Source organism: Panthera leo, chromosome A3 (assembly GCF_018350215.1).
Source record: "Panthera leo isolate Ple1 chromosome A3, P.leo_Ple1_pat1.1, whole genome shotgun sequence".
NCBI classification, from domain to species: domain Eukaryota; kingdom Metazoa; phylum Chordata; class Mammalia; order Carnivora; family Felidae; genus Panthera; species Panthera leo.
Genome location: NC_056681.1, coordinates 91,001,769 through 91,027,315, shown reverse-complemented (window position 1 = coordinate 91,027,315; position 25,547 = coordinate 91,001,769). Strand labels below are relative to the sequence as shown.

Genomic DNA, 25,547 nt, shown 5'->3' with positions numbered 1-25,547 from the left:
AGCTTGTTTTGCAAGTTACATGTCTCACAATCTATTGCAAGTACATTTCTGTTCCATAGGTTTCTTAATTTAGTAAGGACATTATGTTTACCACATTTATTCACATTAGTATAAAAACAAAACAATTTATCTTCCCTGTTGAAATTTGAAGTGAATTTATGATAATATTCACAATACCAGTTGTTTCTACTTCCAAAAACTTTGACTCCATGAATTAGATTACAAAAGAATTGAACCATAATTGATATTACCTGATTTCCTATTTGAAATATCTGATGACAGTCATATAAAATTAGAATCATTTAGCTATTTGCCAAGTTCTTCTGCTAACCGAGCCAAGATCCTAATAGCTACCACTGGAACTTTTGTACATGCACAAGAAAAATTAGAACTGAAAATTGGTGGAATTAATTTAGAACACTTATTTATTCTAAATGAAAAATAATGGGTTCACAGAGTAATGGGCAAACACACCATTTTCACTGCATATGTTAAATCAACATCTTTGGACACATTGGCTTAAAATAACTACTAAGTTTTTGGTGGAGATGATGCTGCTTCTTCAGCAGATTTATGTCCTCAGATTTTCACACGAAGGTACATGTCTACAATCCCTTTGTTCAGGTTATACATTCATCATCAATTTTAGTGAAAAGCAGAAATCAAGCCTATAATTTGTCATTAAACATACACTTTTGTTTGTTAACAAATTACTGCTGTCAGAGAATTTTTTTTAACTAAGAAAGCACTATCAGCCAATCAGTCAATAAAATAAATAGTTGATGGTTTGCATGTACAACAAAAGGCAAAATCACTACAGAAAGAGTGTCCAAATTGCTCTATACAGTAGAATTATTCAGCCTCTATTCTGCTTATGTTAGTGATAATTTTCCAGGCCTCATATCAACCCTGCCAACCATGGTCTGGTGACCTGGGCATTACAAGGCTATAGGGAGAAGACACAGCATAACTGACTGTTCATCAGGTGGTTGATGGGACTAGAAACATTGAACAATAGTCCCACCACTACCTAAGTCCAAGTATATTTCACTTCACCAGTGATTGTCCCGCCTAATGTACTTGAGTGGGAGATATTATCAGGGCCGGGATTAGGGTGAGGCAAGGGAGGCATTAACCTTGGGTGCAAATTTAAGTTTGGCACAAATGATTCAGCAATCAAAATAAAATATTTTAATGCAATATTTTAAAATCTAAAAAATTAACGCAGAAAATATATGCTGAGCAAAATATCAAAATTATCAACAAAGAGCCAACTCTGTATTTGTACAAGCCTGGCAATGAGTGCCTCACTCACATGATCCTGCCTTTATCTGGTGAAGAAAGGAGGCCTGTGGGAGAAGAGAGGGTGCTCTGGTGGAGGAGATGGGAACATGCCGTTCTCTGAACCGCCCCTCCCCTCACCCAACCCTTCTGTCTCAGGTGCCCCTGCTTTAAGTTTTCATGCAAATCTGGCCCACCTCTACAGGTAGAAGCCTTCAGATATTGTACTTGGTTTGGATCTTTACTGTTTTTTCCCCCACAGTTCATTTCAGGCCTAAGTCATGCATAGTTTTATGGTAGCCCTGACTGAAGACTTTATATCTGCATCACCTTTGGACCACATAGATCCTTTGATCACACACAGGGCAGGACAGCTCAGCCATCAGTTAGCTAAATTCCCCCCACTCAATTAACTCTAAATTGTTCCAGGCTCTCAGTTCCACTTGTCTTTGCATCTGTTTATTATGGTTTTATTGACTGTGCCATTGCTGTCAGCTAACCCTTTTTGAAATGAGTCCACCAACAGTGATGTGAATCTATGTTGGGTTTGGAGGTCAAAAAGTCATGCTTAGAATTGTGCATAACATAGCAGTGAGGACTCAAGGGGCTTTGCCATGAACAAAAATGCTTTGGTAGTATGTGAACTTCAGGCCACATCTGTTGGCTGCTCAAAGGCCTCTTTGATTATAGTTGTGTGACGCTTAAGCTTAGTTGAATGGACAAAGTTGCTGGTCAAGTGATCTGGCTAAATGAGGATTTTGATGATTAAAGAAATGTCCTAGAAGAGAACCCCAACTAACGCCCCAACAGGTGCTCCCTGGGATGGAAAGGGGTGAGTAGTAGGAGGGAAAAGCATGGGGCAACCTCTTGTTCAGAGGAAGAGTTGGACGGTGATGCCATGTAGAAAGACTGAATTTTCTACATAGTGGTCAATGTGGAAGTTAGTCAGCAAATACTTATTGAGAATTTACCTAAGGGTTTAATGTCAAGAGATAGGAACTTCTGAAGACCTAGGTCCAGTGAGCCCTTCCTGCAAGATTATCCTGGATGTCTGTATGACAGAAAATACTAAGGAATAATTATTCCCACATAATAGTCTCACGTATGTTCAGACTGGGACGAATGAAGGTATAGTAAGAATGTAGTTCTGTTGCATTTATTTTTATTCAACAGCCATTTATGGAGCCCCTGCTATGTACCAAGAAATTTGTATATTCACTTATTCAATTAAGCTTTCACTGAGTATTTACTATGTCCTGGGCACTGAGGGAAGCCAAGGAAACCTGCTTGAATAAGTCACAGCAGCTGCCATCTCCAAAGAATCTGTCAAGGATGAATCGAGACAAGGTAGACAGGCAAATAAACTGAAATGTGGTCCATACAAGGTTAGAGATCTTCACAGCAGGAAAGGCAGGGCACCTAAACCCAGTCATGGGACATGATAAATGGGCCAACTCATGAAAATAAGTAGGAGCCATCCAGGAGGAGTAAAACCATCATGGGTTAGTGACCACTATACTCAGACAAGGGGCTGGATTATGGGTCATGAATGGTAGCTGACCACTTTACTAACTCCTTGTGGGCATTAAGATCTATCCACCCAGTGAGTTTAAGTCTTAGAGTCCTCAGTCTGCCAAAGCTAAAGAGTGTTTCTGAAGAGTACACCATGTTCTCCTATGGTTCTAATTCCTCCTGCTCTTCACTTCCCATAAACCAGACCAAGGGTCAGCAAACTATGGCCCACAGTCAAGCCCAGCCACCACCAGTTTTGTAAATTATGTCTTACTGACACACAGTCATGAATAGTTGCCTTGTCTGCTTTCACACTACAAAGGCAGAGTTGAGTAGTTATGAAAGAAACTTTATGGGCCACAAAGCTTAGAATATTTACTATCTGGCCCTTTACAGAGAAAGATTGCCAACTTTTGAACCAGACCATAGCAGCCATGCTCTCAGCTGCCACTATTCCTCATCATTTGAACCCAGGAAGATGTAGTCCCTTGACAGAAACTCTACCATCCCAGGAGGGAGGGAGTGGGGGTAAAGGAGGGCAGGGACTGGACCTGGAGGAAGGGCCTGGGAGGTCGGGTCTCTTGGCAGAGGAAAGACATCCTCTCTGCCAGGTGATTTAGGGCTGGTACAAGAGGACGTTATGAGGATACTGGGCATTGTCAGAAGATTGGAATTCCTTTTCACAGTAATATTATTTCACTCTGGCTTTACAAAAATGTGCAGCCTTATATTTTGCCAGATTTCAGGGACTCTATGGAGAGTTCTTTTTATAAAGCATGATCACGCGAGAGGAAGATAGCACCTCAGGTGCTATGTTTCAGCTCAGAGGCCACATGCAATTCAAATCAGAGCCACTGGCCCTCCGTGGGACTGGAGCAACCTGACGTGGAAAACATAATCCACACCCCACACAGCCTCCGGACCCCTGTCTCTGGCAGCCTGATGATTAATGTGTAAACCAGGAGGACGTTTCATTGACTGCCTTCTGGTCTCTTGAGCACAGTGCAGTCAATAAATATTTATTGAATGCGTTTTCCTAAGGCTTAGAGCACTTGCTCAATGATAACTCATAACTGAATAAGCAAGAATTGTTCAGGGGGGTTACAAATAATTATATAAGTGTATATTAATGGAATCCAAGCTCAGAATGGTCATCAGGAAAGAAAACACACATTCATCAGTGGACAAGTTACCTGAGTGGTACTAGGTTTGGTGTAAATAAGAGAGAAGCGTGTCTCTTAAGCCCCAGAAGTGAGGATTGCCAAAGAAAGAAGGAAGGAAGGAAGGGGAGAAAAAATGAAAGGAAAGAGAGAGATTTATAAATGGTTCTATTCTGAACAAATGAAAATACATACATTTTTTAAGGCCAATCTTCTGTATTCTCTCTGGCTTTATGTGCGTAATGCTTTCATCTGTCACTGAAATGGCTCCTACACTCAAGAAACGGCAGAGTTAACTGAAATGGGCTCCCAAGTTGTAATTTTTGCAATAAAGATAAAATATGACTTTCTGCAACCCATTTGGAGCTATATCACCAATATGCTGATGCAGTTCCCCTTAAGCCCTAGTCACATTTGATTCTGAACAGTGTATCACCAATGTGGGGTTGGGGATGGGTTGTAAGGTATGTTTATTTAAGATTGAATGTTTATGCTGAGTGAAATGAAAATTAAAATCTTGCGTTTGAGATAATATTAAAAGAGGGCAATATAATTAGCACGTTGTCCTCTGTGGGGTCTCAAGCTCCTGAGAATGGCACAGCTACAGTGAGAGCAGAGGCCTGAGAATGGCACAGCTACAGTGAGAGCAGAAGCCTGGATGGTGCTGGAAAGGAAAGACATCTTTATGGCTATGTGTCCAGCTTTGTAGGGGAAAGATCTTGCCTCTGGGAAATGATCAAGAAATCCTAAATTAATGCAAACATTCAAAGAGATTCTGGCCTTGACTATCCAGGTCCAGCTCTTCACCAAATCGGAAAGGACAATAGTGGTTTCACAGTTCACCTCTGCCGGCTCTGTTTCTGGGTTCCCTATCCACTGCCACCGCATGACTGAAGACAAAACCAGTGCTTCATTGCCTTCAGGCAGCAAGAAATTCCTTCAGGAGGGAAACCAGGACTTCTCAGGGTTTTTTTCAGGAGACCACCCCAAGGATGGAAGGTCATCAGGTCTATTATGTAGTGGACCTCACTAGGAAACAGCTAGTTTCCTCTTGAAGTCACCTAAAGAAGACAGACAATGCTTGATTCACAGTATCTTGAGAGTCGTCTTTGCCCTTTTGGTGCTCTAGAGAACAGCTGAATGATTACCTTTATAGCCACCAACTCAACTGAGGAGATTTGCCCAAAGATTTATAGATTACTGCTTGCCCCCACCAAAATATCTGTTCCAAATCTATTCCTAATTCTACTCTCTCCTGACTTCCAGACTGCCTGCTCACTTTCCAAAAGAGGCAGAAGGTAAATATTCTGGGGAGTTCCTTCCTGAAGGTTATCACTTCTGATCATATATGTAAAGGCTGACCTGAGGTACCCTAATATCCAGCCTCTACACACTGAACACCTTCGGGAGCATAACTATAAAAGACCAAAGAAGAAAGCCTAGGTCCCTAGCAAGAAAATGTAGAGAAAGTTATTTTATATTTTTGTAATTTTTTAAAATATTTATTTATTTATTTTTGAGAGAGAGAGAGAGAGACAGAGCATGAGCAGGTGAGGGGGGGGGAGAGAGAGAGAGAGATAGAGAGAGAGAGAGAGAGAGAGAGAGAGAGAGAGAGAGAATTTGAAACAGGCTCCAGGCCCTGAGCTGTCAACACAGAGCTTGACATGGGGCTTGAATTCACGAACTGTGAGATCATGACCTGAACTGAAGTCAGATGCTTAACCAACTGAGCCACCTAGGCGCCCCAGAAAAGTATTTTGAAGTTTAGGATTATGGGGCACCTGGGTGGCTCAGTCGGTTAAGTGTCTAACTCTTGGTTTCAGCTCAGGTCATGATCTCCTGGTTTTGTGGGTTTGAGCCCAGCATCGGGCTCAGTGCTGGCAGTGTGGAGCCTGCTTGGGATTCTCTCTCTCTCTCTCTCTCTCTCTCTCTCTCTCTCTCTGCCCCTCCCCAACTCACGCATTCTCTGTCTCTCTCAAAATAAATAAATAAACTTAAAAAAATTGAGAATTATGATAGGACACTCAAACGAACCTTCGCAAAAACTGAGCCATCAAGCTCCCCAGACAGGGAGTCAGATCTAATCATAACAGAGAAGAGAGGAAGGCTCTGAATGTTTCGGGCCCTTCAAGCTGGACGCTCAGCAGACTTGTCCCAAATCCAGCAAGCACACCTCTTTAAGCCCCTCCAGCAGTCCCCCTGCCATACCAACTTGATTACCTCCTCACCCTCAGTAAGGCTCTAAGGTATTTATCAGATTACCACTTGAGATCACATATCCCACTGTCATGTTTTGTGGCTGTTTATTTATGCGCCTACTCTCCCTGAAGAAATTAGAAGCATGGAGCCAAGAAGGAAAAGCTGTGTTCCACATGCAGCAGGTGCCAGTGTGAGTGTGTAGAGCACATACTGAATGAAATTGCTTTACTTGCAACCGTGGCACCAGTTCTGGCCTACAGATCCTAGGAGTCCAAAGAGTGTAGAAAAAGAATTATGTGGAATTATGTGAAGACAGCTGACAGCTGGGATGCTATTTGTCTGCTCATTTCTGAAGTCTCCATTGACCATTCTGTCCCACAGGAGCCAGAAATACCTGCGTGTCAGAAAATCACATACGAGGCTTTGTCAGATAATATTTAAGTCCCAAAGGCAGGGTGAGATATAATTTCTACTCTGACAAAAAAAATGCATATTTTAAGGGATGGATCCATAAATTTTGCAAGAAAAACATGCAGGGCAGGATGCCTTTCAAAAGGGAAGATGCAGAATTGATGGGATTATAATTGGTATGAAATGCTGATTGGAATATTTATTATTCCTAAGATCTCTGCTGCATTTCAGAGGTGGACACACTTGTTCAACTGGCACCATTCAGTGCTCCATCCCAGGTGAGAGGAGATGGAGGAGGGAGCAATTCCAAGTCCTGGGTCATCATTCACTCTGTTTCCCTTCAGGGTAGACGTTCCATCTACCCTGGACTATAATAAACTTAAGTGCGTCTGTTTCAGCAAATGGAGACTTTCCTCCGTGAAGCATGTGTTGTGAGCCACACACTGACTTGTAGATGTTCAGAGAACTTCAACTTGAAGATTTATCCAGGGGCTGATGTTTTACTGTTAGGCTACTACTTTCTCACCATATACCTTTTAAATTGCCACCTTTTAAATTACATCTCACCTTTTAAATTGCCACATAAAGACTTTAAAAACCACTATTTCTATCAGCATTATTCTTTAATCCAAAAAGGATAAAGGTAGTGTTTATACTGAATAAATTTACAACATTGTTCTTATTCTTCTAATTCTACTGTAGGCCACTGATATATACTTGGGTACAGACCATGAGTGTTCTAGTGATGAAAACTTCTCTCCTAGAATGTTGCTAGATGGGCTCTAAAATACTTAAGAACCTGGATGACTTTTCTCATGGATTTTAGGGGTTTATGTCCTAAGAGTCATAAAACTTAAAGATAGAATATGCAAAAAGGGATCAGAAAATAGTTGTAAAAATCATCAGAAGTCAAAGGTTTCCCTGGAATTTTTCATTGATAGGAACAATGCTAATCACTAATGCAAATTTTGGTGACCAAGTCAAAAATTTGTCCTTTCTTCTCTGTTCCAGGTACATGGCCATCATCCATCCCCTCCAGCCCCGGTTGTCAGCCACGGCCACCAAGGTGGTCATCTGTGTCATCTGGGTCCTGGCTCTCCTGCTGGCCTTCCCCCAGGGCTACTATTCGACCACGGAGACCATGCCCAACAGAGTGGTGTGCATGATTGAATGGCCAGAGCATCCCAACAAGATTTATGAGAAAGTGTGAGTAGGGGTGATTCCCCGGTACCTCTTTTGCCTTTTCTTATTTCTTCTTTCTTTTCATGTTATTTTGTTGGTTAGGATTTAGTGTCCATCTATAAGCATTTCTCATAGCCACTCTTGATGTCAAGTTGATATGTCCATAATTATCAAGGGATTATTATATCCCAAATACTACTGTGGACTTTGAATGAAAATTAGAAAAATTGTCAGACTTGCATCCCATTACAGCCTACCCTCCAGGTGTTTTTCCATATCCTCCCACCATTTACCAACAACTCTGCCCTGCCAGTGTCTGCATTGCTTTGCCTGGGAGCCTTTTCCTCACCTATAGAACACTACTCTACCCTCTTGCTCAGCATGCCAGAAGGTGGGGGAATTATCCCCTGCACGCAGCAGCTCTCAACAACTGATAGGAGTTGGTGTATGAACACCCCAGCTCCCTCACCTCTCAAGTGGGATGTCTCTGAAGTGTGGGTTTTACACTATACCCAAGGTTTTGTCTTGGGATTAAGCTCCAGTCACCCCAGTGGCAGCTGGCTCAATGACACACCTTTCCTTATACCACCGGCCCACTCCCTACTAGTATCTCTTTCTCCCCCTAACCAAGTCACTTGCACTTGAATCTTTATCTCAGGATGTCCCTCTGGGGAAAATCAAGCCAAACCACCTATCCTCTAGGGCTTTCCAGGTGGGGAAAATGCATTCCAGGTGCATTCAAAATGCACAGGAAGGCAAGGCCAGGGCACTGAGACCTTATGAGTTACAAGTTTCCTACAAGGCAGGCCTGCTTATCTTCCGGGGCCTGACTGATCACATTTAAGGTTTTCCAAAGAAATTCTGGCAATTTTCTCCAAGTCTACTTCTCCTACAGGTGACACTGAAATGGCTTATTCTTTGTTTTATTCTGCCCAGGTGAGCGGCAATGTGACATTTATATTACCATCAGTTTTCTGGACTCAGAGCACATGGATAATGTGGGTCCTTTTGAAAGTTCTCTATAATCCTCCAATCTTGGATTTATTATGTGAATCATAAAAGTACACTGGTGTTAATAATCAGATGATCTATGTTTTAATAACAAGATTGCCATTACCAGCTATGTGACTCTGGGCAAGGATAACAATCTCCCCTCATTGTTAAAATGCAAGATGATAAAACACTGCTTCCCATAAACAACTATTGTGAAGAGCAAACAAGATAATGTATCCTCACCTTGTAAGCAACTAAATGCCATACAAAAGGCAAGATATTATTATCGAGCCGAATTCATCAGGTAGCAGTATAGTCATTATAGGCCTTTAATCTCATTAGATGGTTACATGAGACATTACCTGTTGCCCCCAAGATTTGAGGGTCCAAAAGCCTGTTGCATAGAGTTATACTGCTGCATCTGTCCCGGGGAGCATGGAAATGGGGCTTGCCAGAAAGCAATACATAAAGCTCAGACTTCGCCTTCCAGACACAGGCAGTGGGATTTAATCGATCAAGCAGTGGGGGGATTAATGCTCAGCCTAGAAGGAGACATTGGAAATTATTCTTTCAAATGACACCACAAGCCTGAGCGGGGTCTCAGCGGGAGAAAGAACATAGCTTTGCAAACCATACAGGGCCTGCGAATGTGTTCAAACCAGAAGGTTCCCTGAAAAGGGAAAAATAAAAACCCTCTGAATTAAATCCCATTATAAACTGCTTAGAAACTGCCCTCAACTGTGTGGACTATAGCACAGCTTTTGATTATCAAGATCTTTTCCAAGTCTGGTCACCATTCTAAAGTTTTGCTTCAAAATATAGTTCATTTATCTTCCAACAAATTCAAAGTTTAATGTGGAAATAAAGGTTTATTTTTCCACAGATCTCTGGAGTTTTGTCCAAGAAACAGTAGTATTTAAAGTTTTACTTTTGAACATTCTGCTGTTTTATGCTTATTAATGACTAGAAAGCCCTTTGAGACTCAACAAAGTGTGCCAGATTGTCTTATTTCCTTGCTTTGAGAATTTAGGGCAGGGCGCCTGGGTGGCTCAGTCGGTTAGGAGAATTTAGGGTGGCTGTACTGGATGCATGATTAGATTTGCCATCATTGTTTACTGCATGATTTTTAAACTTCTTTTCTATTTATTTGTTTTTATTAAGTTTTAAATTTTAATTCCAGTATAGTTAACATACAGTGTTATGTTTATTTCAGGGATACACAGCATAACAGTGATTCAACAATTCTATATATTACTTAGTGCTCATCATGATAAGTGCTCACCTATTTCACCCATCCTCACAGCCACCTCCCCTCTGGTAACCCTCAGTTTGTTCACTCTAGTTTCTTGGTTTGTCCCTCTCTCTCTTTTTTTCCCCTTTGCTCATTTGTTTTGTTTTTTAAATCCCATATATGAGTGAGGGTGAATGGATAAAAATGTGAGGTATACACACACACACACGCACACACACACACACACACACACACACACAGAGGAATATTATTTGGCCATAAAAAATAATGGTATCTTGCCATTTGCAACAACACAGATGGAGCTAAAGAGTATAATGGTAAGTGAAATAAGTCAGAGAAAGACAATACCATATGTTTATTTCATGATTTTAACCTCAAAAAATGAGTCTGGAGAAGAGCATCTGATTTTATCTATTCAAGATGTGTCAGTTGTTTATGGATGCAGTAGTAAGTTAAAGGAATCCGTATTTGCCATCCACGTACAGACTGTGAAGTGAAGTGAACATATCTCAAGTGCATAGTAAGCTTTATGTAAGCCAATTTTTTGTCAATATCCTTCATAATGCATTATGATATATTTTGAGGGATTTTTTTTACTAGCTCTAAACTAAGTACTCCCTTATATTCTCTTCTACTAAAACTGATTGCCATTTCCAAAGCACACAATAATCCCAAATTTGAAACCAGAAAGAAACCTCATTTAAGACAGTATAAAGAGTAGGATAAGAACATGGGCTCTGGAGTTAAATGAAGGATCAACTCCCAGCCATATCACACTCTAATTGAGTCATCACAGTCAAGTTATTTAAGCCTCTGAGCCTAATGGAACATTCCACAAAGAGGTATTGAGAGAAGTAAATAAGGCACATGCTTAGCCCGGTGCCAGGCACAGGAGAAGAGACTGGTGAGTGTTAACTACAGCCATCAGCATCATTCATTGATCTGGATGCACAGACAGATGACTGGCAGTGTGGTGGGCAGGTGCTTAAGCCCAATTTGCCTGATGAAAAATCTGTGTCAGCTAACCATATAAAAGGGTTTTGTGAAAAATCTTAGATTGCTGCATTTGCCTTCTGGCTGCATGGTGAAACCCCAGTCCTGATCATTCATCATTCAGATTCTTTATTAATACATGGATTAAATTAAGCACTATTAAAGAAAAGCAATCCAATAAAAGAAAGGAAAAGTTTTGAACATGCACTTCACAAAAAGAAATGTCCAAATGACCAATAATACATGAGGAGGCACACAACTTCATTCATCACCAGTCAAATATAAATTAAAACCACAGTGACATCTTACTGCACACCTATTAGACTAGCAAATGTTAAGAAGTCAGACTCAACTAAGAATTTAGAACTTTCGGTGTAATTAGGAAACAATGAGAACCTTTGTAGACTGCTAGATGTATACATTGATAAAACCATATTGGAAAACGTTTTGTAGTATCTAGAAAAGCAGAAACTATCCATACACCATAACCCCACAGTTTCACTGAGGGGTAACTGCCCTGGAGAAATTCACGCATGTATACACCCAGAAACATCTAGCATATAAAGCATATCAGTGTTTTTTTTTAATGCCTGGAATTGGAGATACTCCAAATGTCCATCATCAGTACAATGGGTAAAAATTGTGGTACAAGCATGTTACAGAATACTATGTAATTAATACAACGAACAAAATGTATTTCCATGCAACATGGATGGCCCTTACAAACAAAAATTTAAAACAAAATGAAAGTACATCTTCAAGGGCACATCAGTAGGTGGCAAAACTATAAATGCAAACAAAGAAGTAGGGACCATGAAAGCAACGGCATGTTTATCTCTCATGGGAGGAAAGGGGTGTGATCAAGAAGATGCACTTAGAGGTGCTTCTGAGGGGCGGGCACTATTATATTTCTTGAGCTAGATAGTAGTAGCATGAGTGTTTGCTTAAAAATTACTCCTAACACCAGGTAATTGTTTTCATCCACTTTTTCTGGAATGTATGTTTCATATTTTTTAACTTAAAATTAAATGTTATTCAAAGGGTTTTGGTTTTACAAGCTCCTAAGAAACTGCTCTCATTGGAACAATCCTAAGAGTTCCTTCATAAGAAACTACCTTTTGAGGTGTGGGACTTTGCCTGGAATGATATTATTCATAAGTATTTACCTTTGAATAAGCCAACTTCATTCTCATGTTTACTTGACCTCGTGCATTTTGCCTTGCTTACTTTTACGCTTAAGCCCACCTGGAATTTTCCCAATTTGTTCAAGAGAATATAGGACAGATGTTGTCCCTGATGGGAGAGACAAATGTTCACCAGAAAATAAGACCCAGACAGTCTCCACAGCCCTGATCCCTTGCTGCTGTATTCATAAGCATATACCTCTGGGCTAAAAAATGCTACAGGTAGACTTGGTCAATTTCCTGGAAAATCATTTTTTTTTCAATATATGAAATTTATTGTCAAATTGGTTTCCATACAACACCCAGTGCTCATCCCAAAAGGTTCCCTCCTCAATACCCATCACCCACCCTCCCCTCCCTCCCACCCCCCATCAACCCTCAGTTTGTTCTCAGTTTTTAACAGTCTCTTATGCTTTGGCTCTCTCCCACTCTAACCTCTTTTTTTTTTTCCTTCCCCTCCCCCATGGGTTTCTGTTAAGTTTCTCAGGGTCCACATAAGAGTGAAAACATATGGTATCTGTCTTTCTCTGTATGGCTTATTTCATTTAGCATCACACTCTCCAGTTCCATCCACGTTGCTACAAAGGGCCATATTTCGTTCTTTCTCATTGCCATGTAGTACTCAAATGTGTATATAAACTACAATTCCTTTATCCATTCATCAGTTGATGGACATTTAGGCTCTTTCCATAATTTGGCTATTGTTGAGAGTGCTGCTATAAACATTGGGGTACAAGTGCCCCTATGCATCAGTACTCCTGTATCCCTTGGGTAAATTCCCAGCAGTGCTATTGCTGGGTCATAGGGTAGATCTATTTTTAATTTTCTGAGGAACCTCCACACTGTTTTCCAGAGTGGCTGCACCAATTTGCATTCCCACCAACAGTGCAAGAGGGTTCCCGTTTCTCCACATCCTCACCAGCATCTATAGTCTCCTGATTTGTTCATTTTGGCCACTCTGACTGGCGTGAGGTGATATCTGAGTGTGGTTTTGATTTGTATTTCCCTGATGAGGAGCGACGTTGAGCAGGCTCTACACTGCCAGCACAAAGCCCGATGCAGGGCTGGAACTCACAAACCATGAAATCATGACCTGAGCTGAAGTCAGATACTTAACCAACTGAGCCACCCAGGCGCCTCCAAAACACTAAGCTTTAAAATAAGCTGCTTCTAGCTATATTCCTAGATCCTTGCAGGGACTACTTCAGGGTCCTCTGCCATTCTGCTTATTTTTACAATGCATGGTTATAGAAAATATCCTAATGTTGTAACATTGATGAAAGTGAAGATGTGGGCTCATTATTAATGCAATAATATCATCATCTGTAAGGGAATCCTGCCATAATTTGCAAGCTGCCAGCTTTGCTGCTGCTGCTCTGGTGAACTGTGACACTGCCCAGGAAGTCCTATGAAGGGGGAGTGGATTGACTGGCTTCCTGGGTGACCCAAAGTGACTCCTCCTGGTCTAGAAAAATGCACATGAAGGGACAAGTATAAAAGAGAAACCACTGGCTTTGAAAAATGCATAGACTTCCCCGTTCTGTTAAAACACGGAGGAATGTGCCATAGCTTTCAAAGTCATTCAGAGCCAAACTCACACTTGAGGATGCTATACAGGCTGTCAGTTTGCAGTGGTCCCAGAAGGGGCAAGGCCCCTGAGGACAAGGAAGATGAATGAGCCAACATTTCTTTATCAGAGGGCCCACCATCAAGGCCAAGAAAAAGTCTGTAATGAGGATGAAAAATGAGAAAGACATCCAAAAGAACAAGATTGAGACAGCCAGGGGAATTTCAGTTTTCCTGAATCATTTATTAATATTGGTCATATATCATTTTCTATTAATTAAACTTGTATGTACCGAACGATGCAGTAGAGTTGTAGCAAGAAGAAAGACATGCCTATCCTGAATTCCAAATATTATCAGTAGTACTTGGGAAGGAGGTGATGCCAGAAAATAGCATCATTCATGACTCTGTTACTTAGAAAATTTGTAGAAGTGTACATGAATGTGTATATATTAACTCTAATATATTTCTCTATAAGTACCAGTTGTAACAAAGACTATAAAAATATGTGTTGTTATTTTTTTGCAGCATTTTGTCTTTTATGTGTTACACTCCATCATCAGAAATTAGCTGAAATTTTTATATTTATACAGATCTTTAATTTCATTAACAGCACTGAAAACTGAAAGTCAACTAATTGACAGAATAAGAGGGGGAAAGGGAATATCAGAAAACGTATCTGCAACATTACTTCTCAAATTTTCCACCTCCTTGACTATTTCACAAATAAATGAAAGGAAAGAAATGTGTATCCTTTGCCAAGCTCTTCCAGGCCTTGGCCAAAGGGGTGTCAGCATATTCGTGTTTCCAGGGACTGATTGTTTATGCTAGCTGTTATGATTAATCTCCTCCCCTGACACCTGCTACATTTATAGATACAGCTGAGGGCCCCTGGTATTGTCTCGGCTATTGATGAAAAGCAGTTAAACCAAGAATGAAAAGTACATTAACACTTCAGGGAAAGATGGTAGCATAAAAACAATCCCTCAACCTTGACTCCATAAAGAAATTAGAGTGAGCAAAGTAAGGAAGAAGGAGGAGGAGGAGGGGGAAAAAAGCCTGCATTAATGCAGAAACTAGGAAGGTTGCCATACAAATGCCAGAAATTTCACTCGGTTTTCTGGTAGACACTGTGCAGAAAGAGCCAAAGAGGAGGCAGCCACCAAGGACTGTCATGGGCAAGACATAAACTAGCAGCCCCTAATTAGGAGAGGAAAGTGTAGGCCTGAGAAAGATGGGAACCCACCACCCTAGTTGGAGATTCCTTTGGGCTGCCACCATCAGCTTCCAAAAGCAGCTGCTCTTAGACTGAGGACAAAGCACACACAGGCCAGAGAGTGTAACTCACAGTAAGATAAAAATGGATGATTTCCTACAAAACCACAAATATCAAATTGATGCTGCTCGAGGGGAGAGGGATGAAAATACTGCTCAAGAATTACATTTATAAAAGGCACTGGTACCAAAATTTTTGCAGAGAAATTCTTTCAAATACCCTATAAGCTCTTCAAGAGTTCAGACCCATATGGAGAACTTGATAATTTGTTATATGCATTTGGCACAACATAATTGTAAAAAACTGACAGAGAACTTCAAAAACAAATCTTCAGGCCAATTCCATTTACAAACATAGATGCAAAGAACCTAATTAAAAGTCACCCCCAAAATTCAAAATTATATTAAAATAACAATGGTTTGTTTTTAAGCATGACTTTTTCCAGCAAATAATGTTAGTAACTTATCAGGAAATCTATTATATTTCATTCAACTAATTGGTAAAAGGAAAACATCATATATCTGTTTCAATAAATGTCAAAATAAATTTGTTAAAATGTAATATCTACTAAAGAAACAATAGCTTATATCAGCAATAATCCTTGAGAAAATAAATGAATAACAGATCTCCTTTACAACAGAAACAAAATAACACTTTGAGTATTTAAGAAATAGGAGTTACATGAAGAAAATGAAAAACATCATGCTATTTTAGACTTTACTGATTGGCATAAGAGAATATTTGAGAAGTGCATTTCACTTGACTCAAACCCTGGAAAGTATCTAAGGGCGTATAGGAAACAGTCTCCTTTTCCATCTTTTTTCTGCTATTTGTACACTAGTATTCATCGCAGCATTATTCACAATAGTCAAAAGGTGGAAACACCCTTCTGTCTTTGTATAATTCCATAAAGCTATCAGCTCTCCACAAACTTCCCACAAACATATTTAGGTAACTGATAAAGCAAATCATTTGAAATAATAAATGAGTAAAAATAATTCAAGAAAAGATTGTGGATGCCCGGGTGGCTCAGTCGGTTAAGCGTCCAGCTCTTGGTTTTGGCTCAGGTCATGATCTCATGGCTTTGTGGGTTCAAGCTCCACATCGGGTTTTGTGCTGGCAGCACAGAGCCAGCCTGGGATTCTCTCTCTCCCTCTCTAGCTGCTCTTCCCCCACTCCTGTTGTCTCCCTCTCTAAATAAATAAATAAACTTAAAAAATTATGGGAATGCAAGCTGGTGCAGCCACTCTGGAAAACAGTATGGAGGTTCTTCAAAAAACTAAAAATAGAACTACCCTACAACACAGCAATTGCACTGCTAGGCATTTATCCACAGGATACAGGTGTGCTGTTCCAAGGGGCACATGCACCCCAATGTTTATAGCAGCACTATCAACAATAGCCAAAGTATGGAAAGAGCCCAAATGTCCATCGATGGATGAATCGATAAAGAAGATGTGGTACATATATACAATGGAGTATTACTCAGCAATCAAAAAGAATGAAATCTTGCCATTTGCAAATACATGGATGGGACTGGAGGGTATTATGCTAAGTGAAATTAGTCAGAGAAAGACAAAAATCATATGACTTCACTCATATGAGGACTTTAAGAGACAAAACAGATGAACATAAGGGAAGGGTAGCAAAAATAATATAAAAACAGGGAGGGGAACAAAACAGAAGAGGCTCATAAATATGGAGAACAAACTGAGGGTTACTGGAGGGGTTGTGGGAGGGGGGATGGGCTAAATGGGTAAGGGGCACTAAGGAACCTACTCCTGAAATCATTGTTGCACTGTATGCTAACCAATTTGGAGGTAAATTTTAATAAATAAATAAATAAATAAATAAATAAATAAATAAATAAATAAATAAATAAAAATTTGTTTTTGGAAAAAAATACAAAACCTTGAACAAGAAGAATTAATTTTGATATCAGCAAGGTAATGAAAAACAATGATAAGAAATGGCATGCTCTTCATCAAACTCCACACCTGAAAAACAAATAACCCAGTGAAGAAATGGGCAGAAAACATGAATAGACACTTCTCTAAAGAAGACATCCGGATGGCCAACAGGCACATGAAAAGATGTTCAACGTCGCTCCTTATCAGGGAAATACAAATCAAAACCACACTCAGATACCACCTCACGCCAGTCAGAGTGGCCAAAATGAAGAAATCAGGAGACTATAGATGCTGGAGAGGATGTGGAGAAACAGGAACCCTCTTGCACTGTTGGTGGGAATGCAAATTGGTGCAGCCGCTCTGGAAAGCAGTGTGGAGGTTCCTCAGAAAATTAAAAATAGACCTACCCTATGACCCAGCAATAGCACTGCTAGGAATTTATCCAAGGGATACAGGAGTACTGATGCATAGGGGCACCTGTACCCCAATGTTTATAGCGGCATTCTCAACAATAGCCAAATTATGGAAAGAGCCTAAATGTCCATCAACTGATGAATGGATAAAGAAATTGTGGTTTATATACACAATGGAATACTACGTGGCAATGAGAAAAAATGAAGTATGGCCTTTTGTAGCAACATGGATGGAACTGGAGAGTGTGATGCTAAGTGAAATAAGCCATACAGAGAAAGACAGATACCATATGGTTTCACTCTTATGTGGATCCTGAGAAACATAACAGAAACCCATGGGGGAGGGGAAGGGAAAAAAAAAAAAAAAGAGGTTAGAGTGGGAGAGAGCCAAAGCATAAGAGACTGTTAAAAACTGAGAACAAACTGAGGGTTGATGGGGGGTGGGAGGGAGGGCAGGGTGGGTGATGGGTATTGAGGAGGGAACCTTTTGGGATGAGCACTGGGTGTTGTATGGAAACCAATTTGACAGTAAATTTCATATATTAAAAAATAAAAAAAAGAAAAAAAAGAAAAAAAAGAAATGGCATGCTCTTCCAGATATGAAAATACTCATTTCTGGGGATAGAATTAATCAATAGAAAAACAGAACAGAAATCACACACCCATACACATACACAGAAACCCAAGACTCTAAAATGTTGTCTTTACTATATGCTACAGATGACATGTCATATCTGTGAGTATTATTCCATAAATTTGGAGGGAAACCTGATCAACCAAAATGCTGTGGAATTTTCTAACTCAAATGATTTTATAGGCAACTGCGTAACCCACCACTGCCAACAACTTGGAGAGAGTCACAATATATATTAGCATATTGAAGCCTCTGAGAGGCTTTTCATTCAAAAATGTTTTAAATTTATCTTCATAGGAAATACATTCATGTGGTTTAAAATAAACAGTTAGTGTAAAAGGGTAATCAGTAGAAGATTTCTCCCTCTAGCCACTGTTCTTACTTTCTTGGGAGCTTTCTAAAGTTTCTTTATGCTTATCTTTAAAATTTTGTGTATATAATCTTGTTTTGTTTCTTGTACAAAATATATAATATACCTGAATCTTGCTTTTTCAATAAACAATTTATCTCAGATATCCTTTTTCACCATATGGAGCAAGCATTCTCATTTTCTACGGCTGTGTAGTATTCCTCCATGTGGATAAAACATCATTTATTTATCTGCTATGATTTTCATGTATATTTGGATTGTTCCTAGTGTTTACCTATTTCAAGTTAAACTGCAATAAATTGGCTCCACCCTGATTAAGTATCGAAGTCAATAAAACTGACACCTTAAACCTTATGTTTAAACCTTATGTTCCCCAAGCTTATTTGATCATAGAATCCTTCTTTTGATTAATATCTTTAACATTCCACAGAAACATTGTCCATAAAACATATTCTGGGGAACCTCTGGGCTAATCATAAAGCTGTATTCCTTTCTCACAACTTAAGACCAGTATAAATTCCATGTAAGTTGGGATGGAGAAGGGGTTTTCCTAACATCAAAGGCAAATCCAAAATGAAAGAGATTGCTGGTTTGAATACAGATATAGATATATTTCTTAAATTAAAGAAACTCTGTGAGGAAGTTCTGCAAATGACAAATTAAGAGAAAAATACAATGTATGAGACAAACCATGAATATAATTAACATAGAGAAGCTCTGACTAATCAATAAGAATAAGGCTTTTTTAATCAAAAAACTAATAGCTCATAAAAGGATATGAAAAACTGTATTCCAATTTTCTCTTTATTTTATTAGCCCAGATTAAACTTAAAGAAAATTCTAAATGTTAACAAGGTTGTGGGGAAGATGAGCACTGTCTTCAGGAGGACAGTTTGAAAATATCCATCAAGGTTTTTAAATATACACTTGAGAGTGAAATTATATAGTATTTATCTCTGACTGACTTATTTTACTTAGCATTATACTCTTTAGATCCATCCATGTTACAAATGGCAAGATTTCATTCTTTGTTATGGCTGAATAATATTCACTGTATATACATTTATATATACCACATCTTCTTTATCCATTCAACTGATAGACACTTAGAAGCAAAGGGAAAAACAGAAAGAGAGAGAAAGAGAGACCAAAAAACAGATTCTTAACTATAGAGAACAAACTGATAGTTACCAAAGGGGAGGCAATGGGGGGATGAGTTAAACAGATGATGGGGATTAAGGAGTGCACTTGTCATGATGAGCACTGGATAATGTATGGAATATGGAATCACTATACTGTACTGAAGCTAATATAACAGTGTATGTTAACTAACTGGAATTAAAATAAGAACTTAAAAAGATTAAATATGCACTTGATTTGGATCAGCAATTATACACAGAAAGTCAAGAGGGCATGAATATATATGCAAGATATTGATATCACCATGGTTTATAAGTGTAAAATTAGAAACAAATGCCATCATACAGGACTGATTAAATCATCAATATATCATCCACACAAAGAAAAACTTTGCAGCCATTAAAAATAACATTGCACAAGGTTGCCCGTTTTTTCCTGTAGGATTTTGAGGGTTTCCTGTCTGACATTTAGGTCTTTCATCCATTTTGAATTTATTTTTGTGTGTGGTATAAGAAAGTGGTCCGGTTTCATTCTTCTGCATGTCACTGTCCAATTTTCCCAGAACTATCTGCTGAAGAGGCTCTTTTTTCCATTGGATATTCTTTCCTGCTTTGTCAAAGATCAGTTGGCCATACGTTTGTGGGTCCATTTCTGGGTTTTCTATTCTGATCCATTGATCTATGTGTCATCTCTTTTTGTGCGAATACCATACTGTCTTAATGAATACTGCTTTGTAATACAACTTGAAGTCCAGGATTGTGATGCCTCCAGCTTTGGTTTTCTTTTTCAGCATTATTTTGACTGTTCTGGGTCTTTTGTGACTCCACACAAATTTTAGAATTGTTTGTTCTAGTTCTGTGAAGAATGCTGGCATTATTTTGATAGGAATTGCATTGAGGAAGTTCCATACTGTTCCACAGTAGTTGCACAAGCTTGCATTCCCACCAACAGTGAAAGAGGGCTCCTTTTTTCCACATCCTCACCAACACTTGTTGTTTCTTGTGTTTTTTTTGATTCTAGCCATTATGAAAGGCGTGAGGTGATATCTCATTGTGGTTTTGATTTGTATTTCCCCAATGGTGAGTGATGTTGAGCATCTTTTCATGTGTCTGTTGGCCATCTTTATGTCTTGGAGAAATGTCTGTTCATGTCTTCTGCCAATTTTTAAATTAGATTATTTATTTTCTTGGTGTTGAGTTGTGTAAGTTCCTTATATTTTTTGGATACTAACCTTTAATTAGATACATTATTTGGATACTAACCCCTACCAGATATGTCAGTATCTTCTCCCATTCAGTAGGTTGTCTTTTAGTTTTGTTGATTGTTCCTCTGTTGTGCAGAAGCTTTTTATTTTGATATAGTCTCAATACTTATTTTTGCTTTTGTTTCCCTTGCCTCAGGAGATACAGTTAGAAAAATGTTGCTACAGCCGATATCACAGAAATTACTGCCTGTGCTCTCTTCCAGGATTTTTGTGGTTTCAAGTCTTACATTTAGGTCTTTAATCCATTCTGAATTTATTTTTCTGTATCGTGTCAGAAAGTGGTCCAGTTTCATTTTTTTTGCATGTAGCTGTCAAGTTTTCCCAATACCATTTATTAAAGAGACTGACTTTTTTGCACTGCATTTTCTCGCCTCCTTTGTGGAAGACTAATTGACCATATAATTGTCTATTTCTGGGCTCTCTTTTCTGGGTTTATTTCTGGGCTCTCTATTCTGTTACGTTGATCTCACTATTTTTGTGTTGGGAACACACTGTTTTGATTACTAGAGCTTTGTAGTATATCTTGAAATCTAGAATTGTGATAACTCCAGTTCTGTTCCTCTTTCTCAAGATTGCTTTGGATATTTGGGGTCTTTTATGGCTCCATAAAAATTTTAGGAATAAATATTCCAATTTGGTGAAAAATGCTGCTGGTATTTTCATAAAGATTGCATTGCATCTATAGATTGCTTTGGGCAGTATGGCCATTTTAGCAATATTTGTTCTTCCAGTCCATGAGCATGGAGTGTCTTTCCATTTGTTTCTGTCATCTTCAATTTCTTTCATCAGTATTTTATAGTTTTCAGAGTACAGGTCTTTCACCTCTTTGGTTAAGTTTATCCTAAGTATTTTATTATTTTTGGTGCAATTGTAAATGGGATTGTTTTTCTTAACTTCTCTTTATGCTACTTCATTATTAGTGTATAGAAGAGCAATGGATTTCTGTACCTTGATTTTGTATCCTACAACCTTACTGAATTCATTTATTGGTTCTAGTAGTTTTTTGGTGTACTCTTTATGGTTTTCTATAGTATCGTGTCATCTGAAAATAGTGAAAGTTTTACTTCCTTACTAATTTGAATGCCTTTTATTTCTTTTTCTTGTCTGATTGCTGTGACTAGGACTTCTAGCACTATGTTAAATAAAAGTGGTAAGAATGGACACCCTTGTCCTGTTCCTGACCTTAAAGGAAAAACTCTTCAGTTTCTCATTATTGAGTATGATGTTAGCTATGGGCTCTTCATATGTGCTTTTCTATGTTGACGTATGTTCTCTCTAAACATACTTGGTTGAGGGCTTTTATCATGAGTAGATGTCGTACTTTGTCAAATGCTTTTTCTGAATCTATTGAGATGATCATATGGTTTTTATTCTTTCTCTTGTTGATGTGATGTATCACGTTGATTGATTTGTGAATACTGAACCACCCTTGCATCCCAGGAATAAATCCCACTTGATCATGGTGAATGATATTTTTGATGTATTGTTGGATTTGGTTAGCTAATATTTTATTGAGGATTCTTTCAACTATGTTCATCAGAGATGTTGGCCTGTAGTTCTCTCTCTCTTTCTCTCTCTTTTTTTTTTTTTTGTAGTGCTTTTATTTGGTTTTGGCATCAGAGAAATGTTGTGTTGGCCTCATAGAATGAATTTGGAAGCTTTCCTTATTCTTGTATTTTTTGGAACAGTTTGAGAAGCATAGGTATTAATTCTTCTTTAAATGTTGGTATAATTCACCTGTGAAGCCATCTGGTCCTGGACTTTTGTTTGTTGTTTCTTTTTTTATTATTACTAAGGCAATTTCATTGCTGGTAATTGATCTGTTCAAATTTTCTATTTCTTCCTGATTCAGTTTGGGGAAGTTATATGTTTCTAGAAATTTATCCATTTCTTCCAGGTTATCCAATTTGTTGGCATATAATTTTTCATAATATTCTCTTACAATCCTTTGTATTTCTTTAGTGTCAGTTGTTATTTTCCCTCTTTCATTTCTGATCTTGTTTATTTGAGTTCTCTTTCCTTTTTTTTCTTGATGAGTCTAGCTAAAGGTTTATCAACTTTACTGATTTTTTTTCAAAGAACAAGCTCCTGGTTTCATTGATCTGGAGTTTTTTTGTTTTTGTTTTTATTTTGTTTATGTATGCCCTAATCTTATTATTCCTTCTATACTAGTTTCAGATTTTGTTTGTTCTTTTTCTAGCTCCTTTAGGTATAAAGTTGGGTTGTTTATTTGATATTTTTCTTGCTTCTTGAAGTAGACCTCTATTGCTATAAACTTCCCCCGTAGAACAGCTTTTGCTGAATCCCAAAGATTTTGGACTATTCTGTTTTCATTTGCTTTTGTCTCCATGCATTTTTTATGTCTTCTTTGATTTCTTTGTTGACCTATTCATTGTTCAGTAGCGTGTTATTTAACCTCCATGTATTTCTAGATTTCTATGTGTTCTTTCCAGATTTTTTCTTGTAACTTCTTTCCAGTTTCATAGCATTGTGTTCGGGAAAGATACATGGTATGTCTTCAATCTTTTTTAATTTGTTGGCACTTGTTTTGTGGTCTAATATGTGATCTGTTCTGGAGGATGTTCCATGTACACTTGAAAAGTAGACGGAATGTTTTAGGATGGAATGTTCTCAATATATATGTTAGACCCAACTGATCCAATGTGTCATTCAAAGGCACTGTTTCCTTGACATTTTTCTGCTTGGATGATCTATCCACTGATGAAAGTTGAGTGTTAAAGTCCCCTACTATTGTTGTATTACTATCAATTACTTTCTTCCTTTATGTTTGTTATTAGCTGCTTTATGTATTTGGGTGCTTCCATATTGAGTAAATATTTACAATTGTTATATCTTCTTGTTGAATTATTCCCTTTATTATTGTATAGTGTCCTTCTTTATCTCTTGTTATCGCCTTTATTTTAAAGTTTATTTGGTTCAATGTAAGTATTGCTATGTAGGCTTTCTTTTCACCTCCATTTGCCTGATAAATGCTTTTCCATCCTTTCACTTCCAATCTGCATGTATCTTTAGGTTTGAAATGGGTCTCTTATAGGTGAGTCTTACATTTTTATCTATTCTGTCACTCTACATCTTTTGATTACAGTGTCCAGTCCATTTACATTCAAAGTAATTTTGATAGGTGTGTACTTATTGCCATTTTGTTACTTTTTTATGATTGTTTTTATAGTTCTCCTCTGTTCCTTTCTTCTCTTGCTCTCTTTCCTCACCATTAGCTGGCTTTCTTTAGTGATATGCTTGGATTCCTTTCTCTATTTAATATTTTCCATATCTATTACTGGTTTTTAATTTGTGGTTACCAGCTGAAAAATATAAAGGGAATCATTTCTTTGTTTAATATAATTTATTGTCAAATTGGTTTCCATACAACACCCAGTGCTCATCCCAGCAAGTGCCCTCCTTAATGCCCATCACCCACTTGCTCCTCTCCCTCACCCCCCCATCTACCCTCAGTTTGTTCTCTGTATTTAAGAGTCTCTTATGGTTTGCCTCCCTCCCTCTCTGTTTGTAACTTTTTTCTCCCCACCGCTCCCCATGGTCTTCTGTTAAGTTTCTCAAGATCCACATATGAGTGAAAACATATGGTGTCTGCCTTTGTCTGACGGACTTATTTCACTTAGCATAATACCCTCCAGTTCCAACCACGTTGCTGCAAATGGCCAGATTTCATTCTTTCTCATTGCCAAGTAGTATTCCATTGTATATATAAACCAAATCTTCTTTATCCATCCATCAGTTGATGGACATTTAGGCTCTTTCCATAATTTGGCTATTGTTGAAAGTGCTGCTATAAACATTGGGGTACGTGTGCCCCTATGCATCAGCACTCCTATATCCTAAAGGGATCATTTCAAAATTTGAATATAATATTCTAGTTTAAGTCCAATATAGTTAATTACTTCTCCTTCTGGAATAGCCCCTAAAATTGTCAGAAAAATGTAGAAACCCATTTCAGCTCTAGAAAATGAGTGCAGGGTGTTACCCATTGGACAGGGTCCAAGTTTTTCAGGTAGCTGAGCACCTGAGACCTGATAGAGGGAGGATGCAGCCAGATGGAAGAAGAACGACTCACAAGGGAAAACAAGTGTCAGGAATCTGTCAGTGCAGAAGGCTGCACGGTGATGCTAAGGAAGGGCTTGAGGGAATGGGTAAGGCTAGACCTTGAACCTTTCAATTCTGGAATGTGCAGTAGGCCTCAGGGGAAGAAACTGCCAGCTCAGGGGCCATTGCCCAGATTCCCAATGGCTTCAACATTTGTAGTCATGAACCCTGATGACCAGAGAAGGGGGACTGGGCTCTGAGTATCTCTAATCTCCCCTCTACAGCGGAGAGGGAGCAGGGAAGATGAAAATCATAGCAAATCATACTTCCTGCTCCTTTCCTCTGTCTCAGGAGAATGGTATTAGAAACAAAGATCTGGGCTCTAGAGGTGTTACTGTTATTTTTAAACGACTTAACAAACACTCAAATTTCTTCAGTTTTTGTTTCTTGTGTTGTAACTATTGATAGGTAGAACCCACATGAACAAAAGCTCTTTGGGATCTTCAGTAATTTTTTTTGAGTGTAAAAAGGCCCTAAGACCAAAGAGGTTGAGAACAACTGATACAGACCTGTCTTACAAGTATTTTCTCTTCCATTTTATAACTATGGTTTATAAACAATGACCCATGGTTGTCTCTATATACTTGTGTTTTATTAATCATCACCAGTTTATTAGCTCCAGGGCTTCCTGATTTTGAATTCTCATTTTGATTCATCTTTCATTGTCCTAGGGCATGTCTTTTGG

The 25,547-nt window shown here is 38.6% G+C and overlaps 1 protein-coding gene across 1 annotated transcript in view; it reads left to right on the top strand.

The window, feature by feature from the left end:
- Positions 1–25,547, top strand: part of TACR1 (tachykinin receptor 1) — a 140,616-nt gene that overhangs the window by 65,644 nt on the left and 49,425 nt on the right. Inside the window, exon 2 of the mRNA XM_042932813.1 lies at positions 7,575–7,769. Coding sequence (XP_042788747.1) covers positions 7,575–7,769 — 195 coding nt within the window. The remainder of the gene's footprint in view (positions 1–7,574; positions 7,770–25,547) is intronic.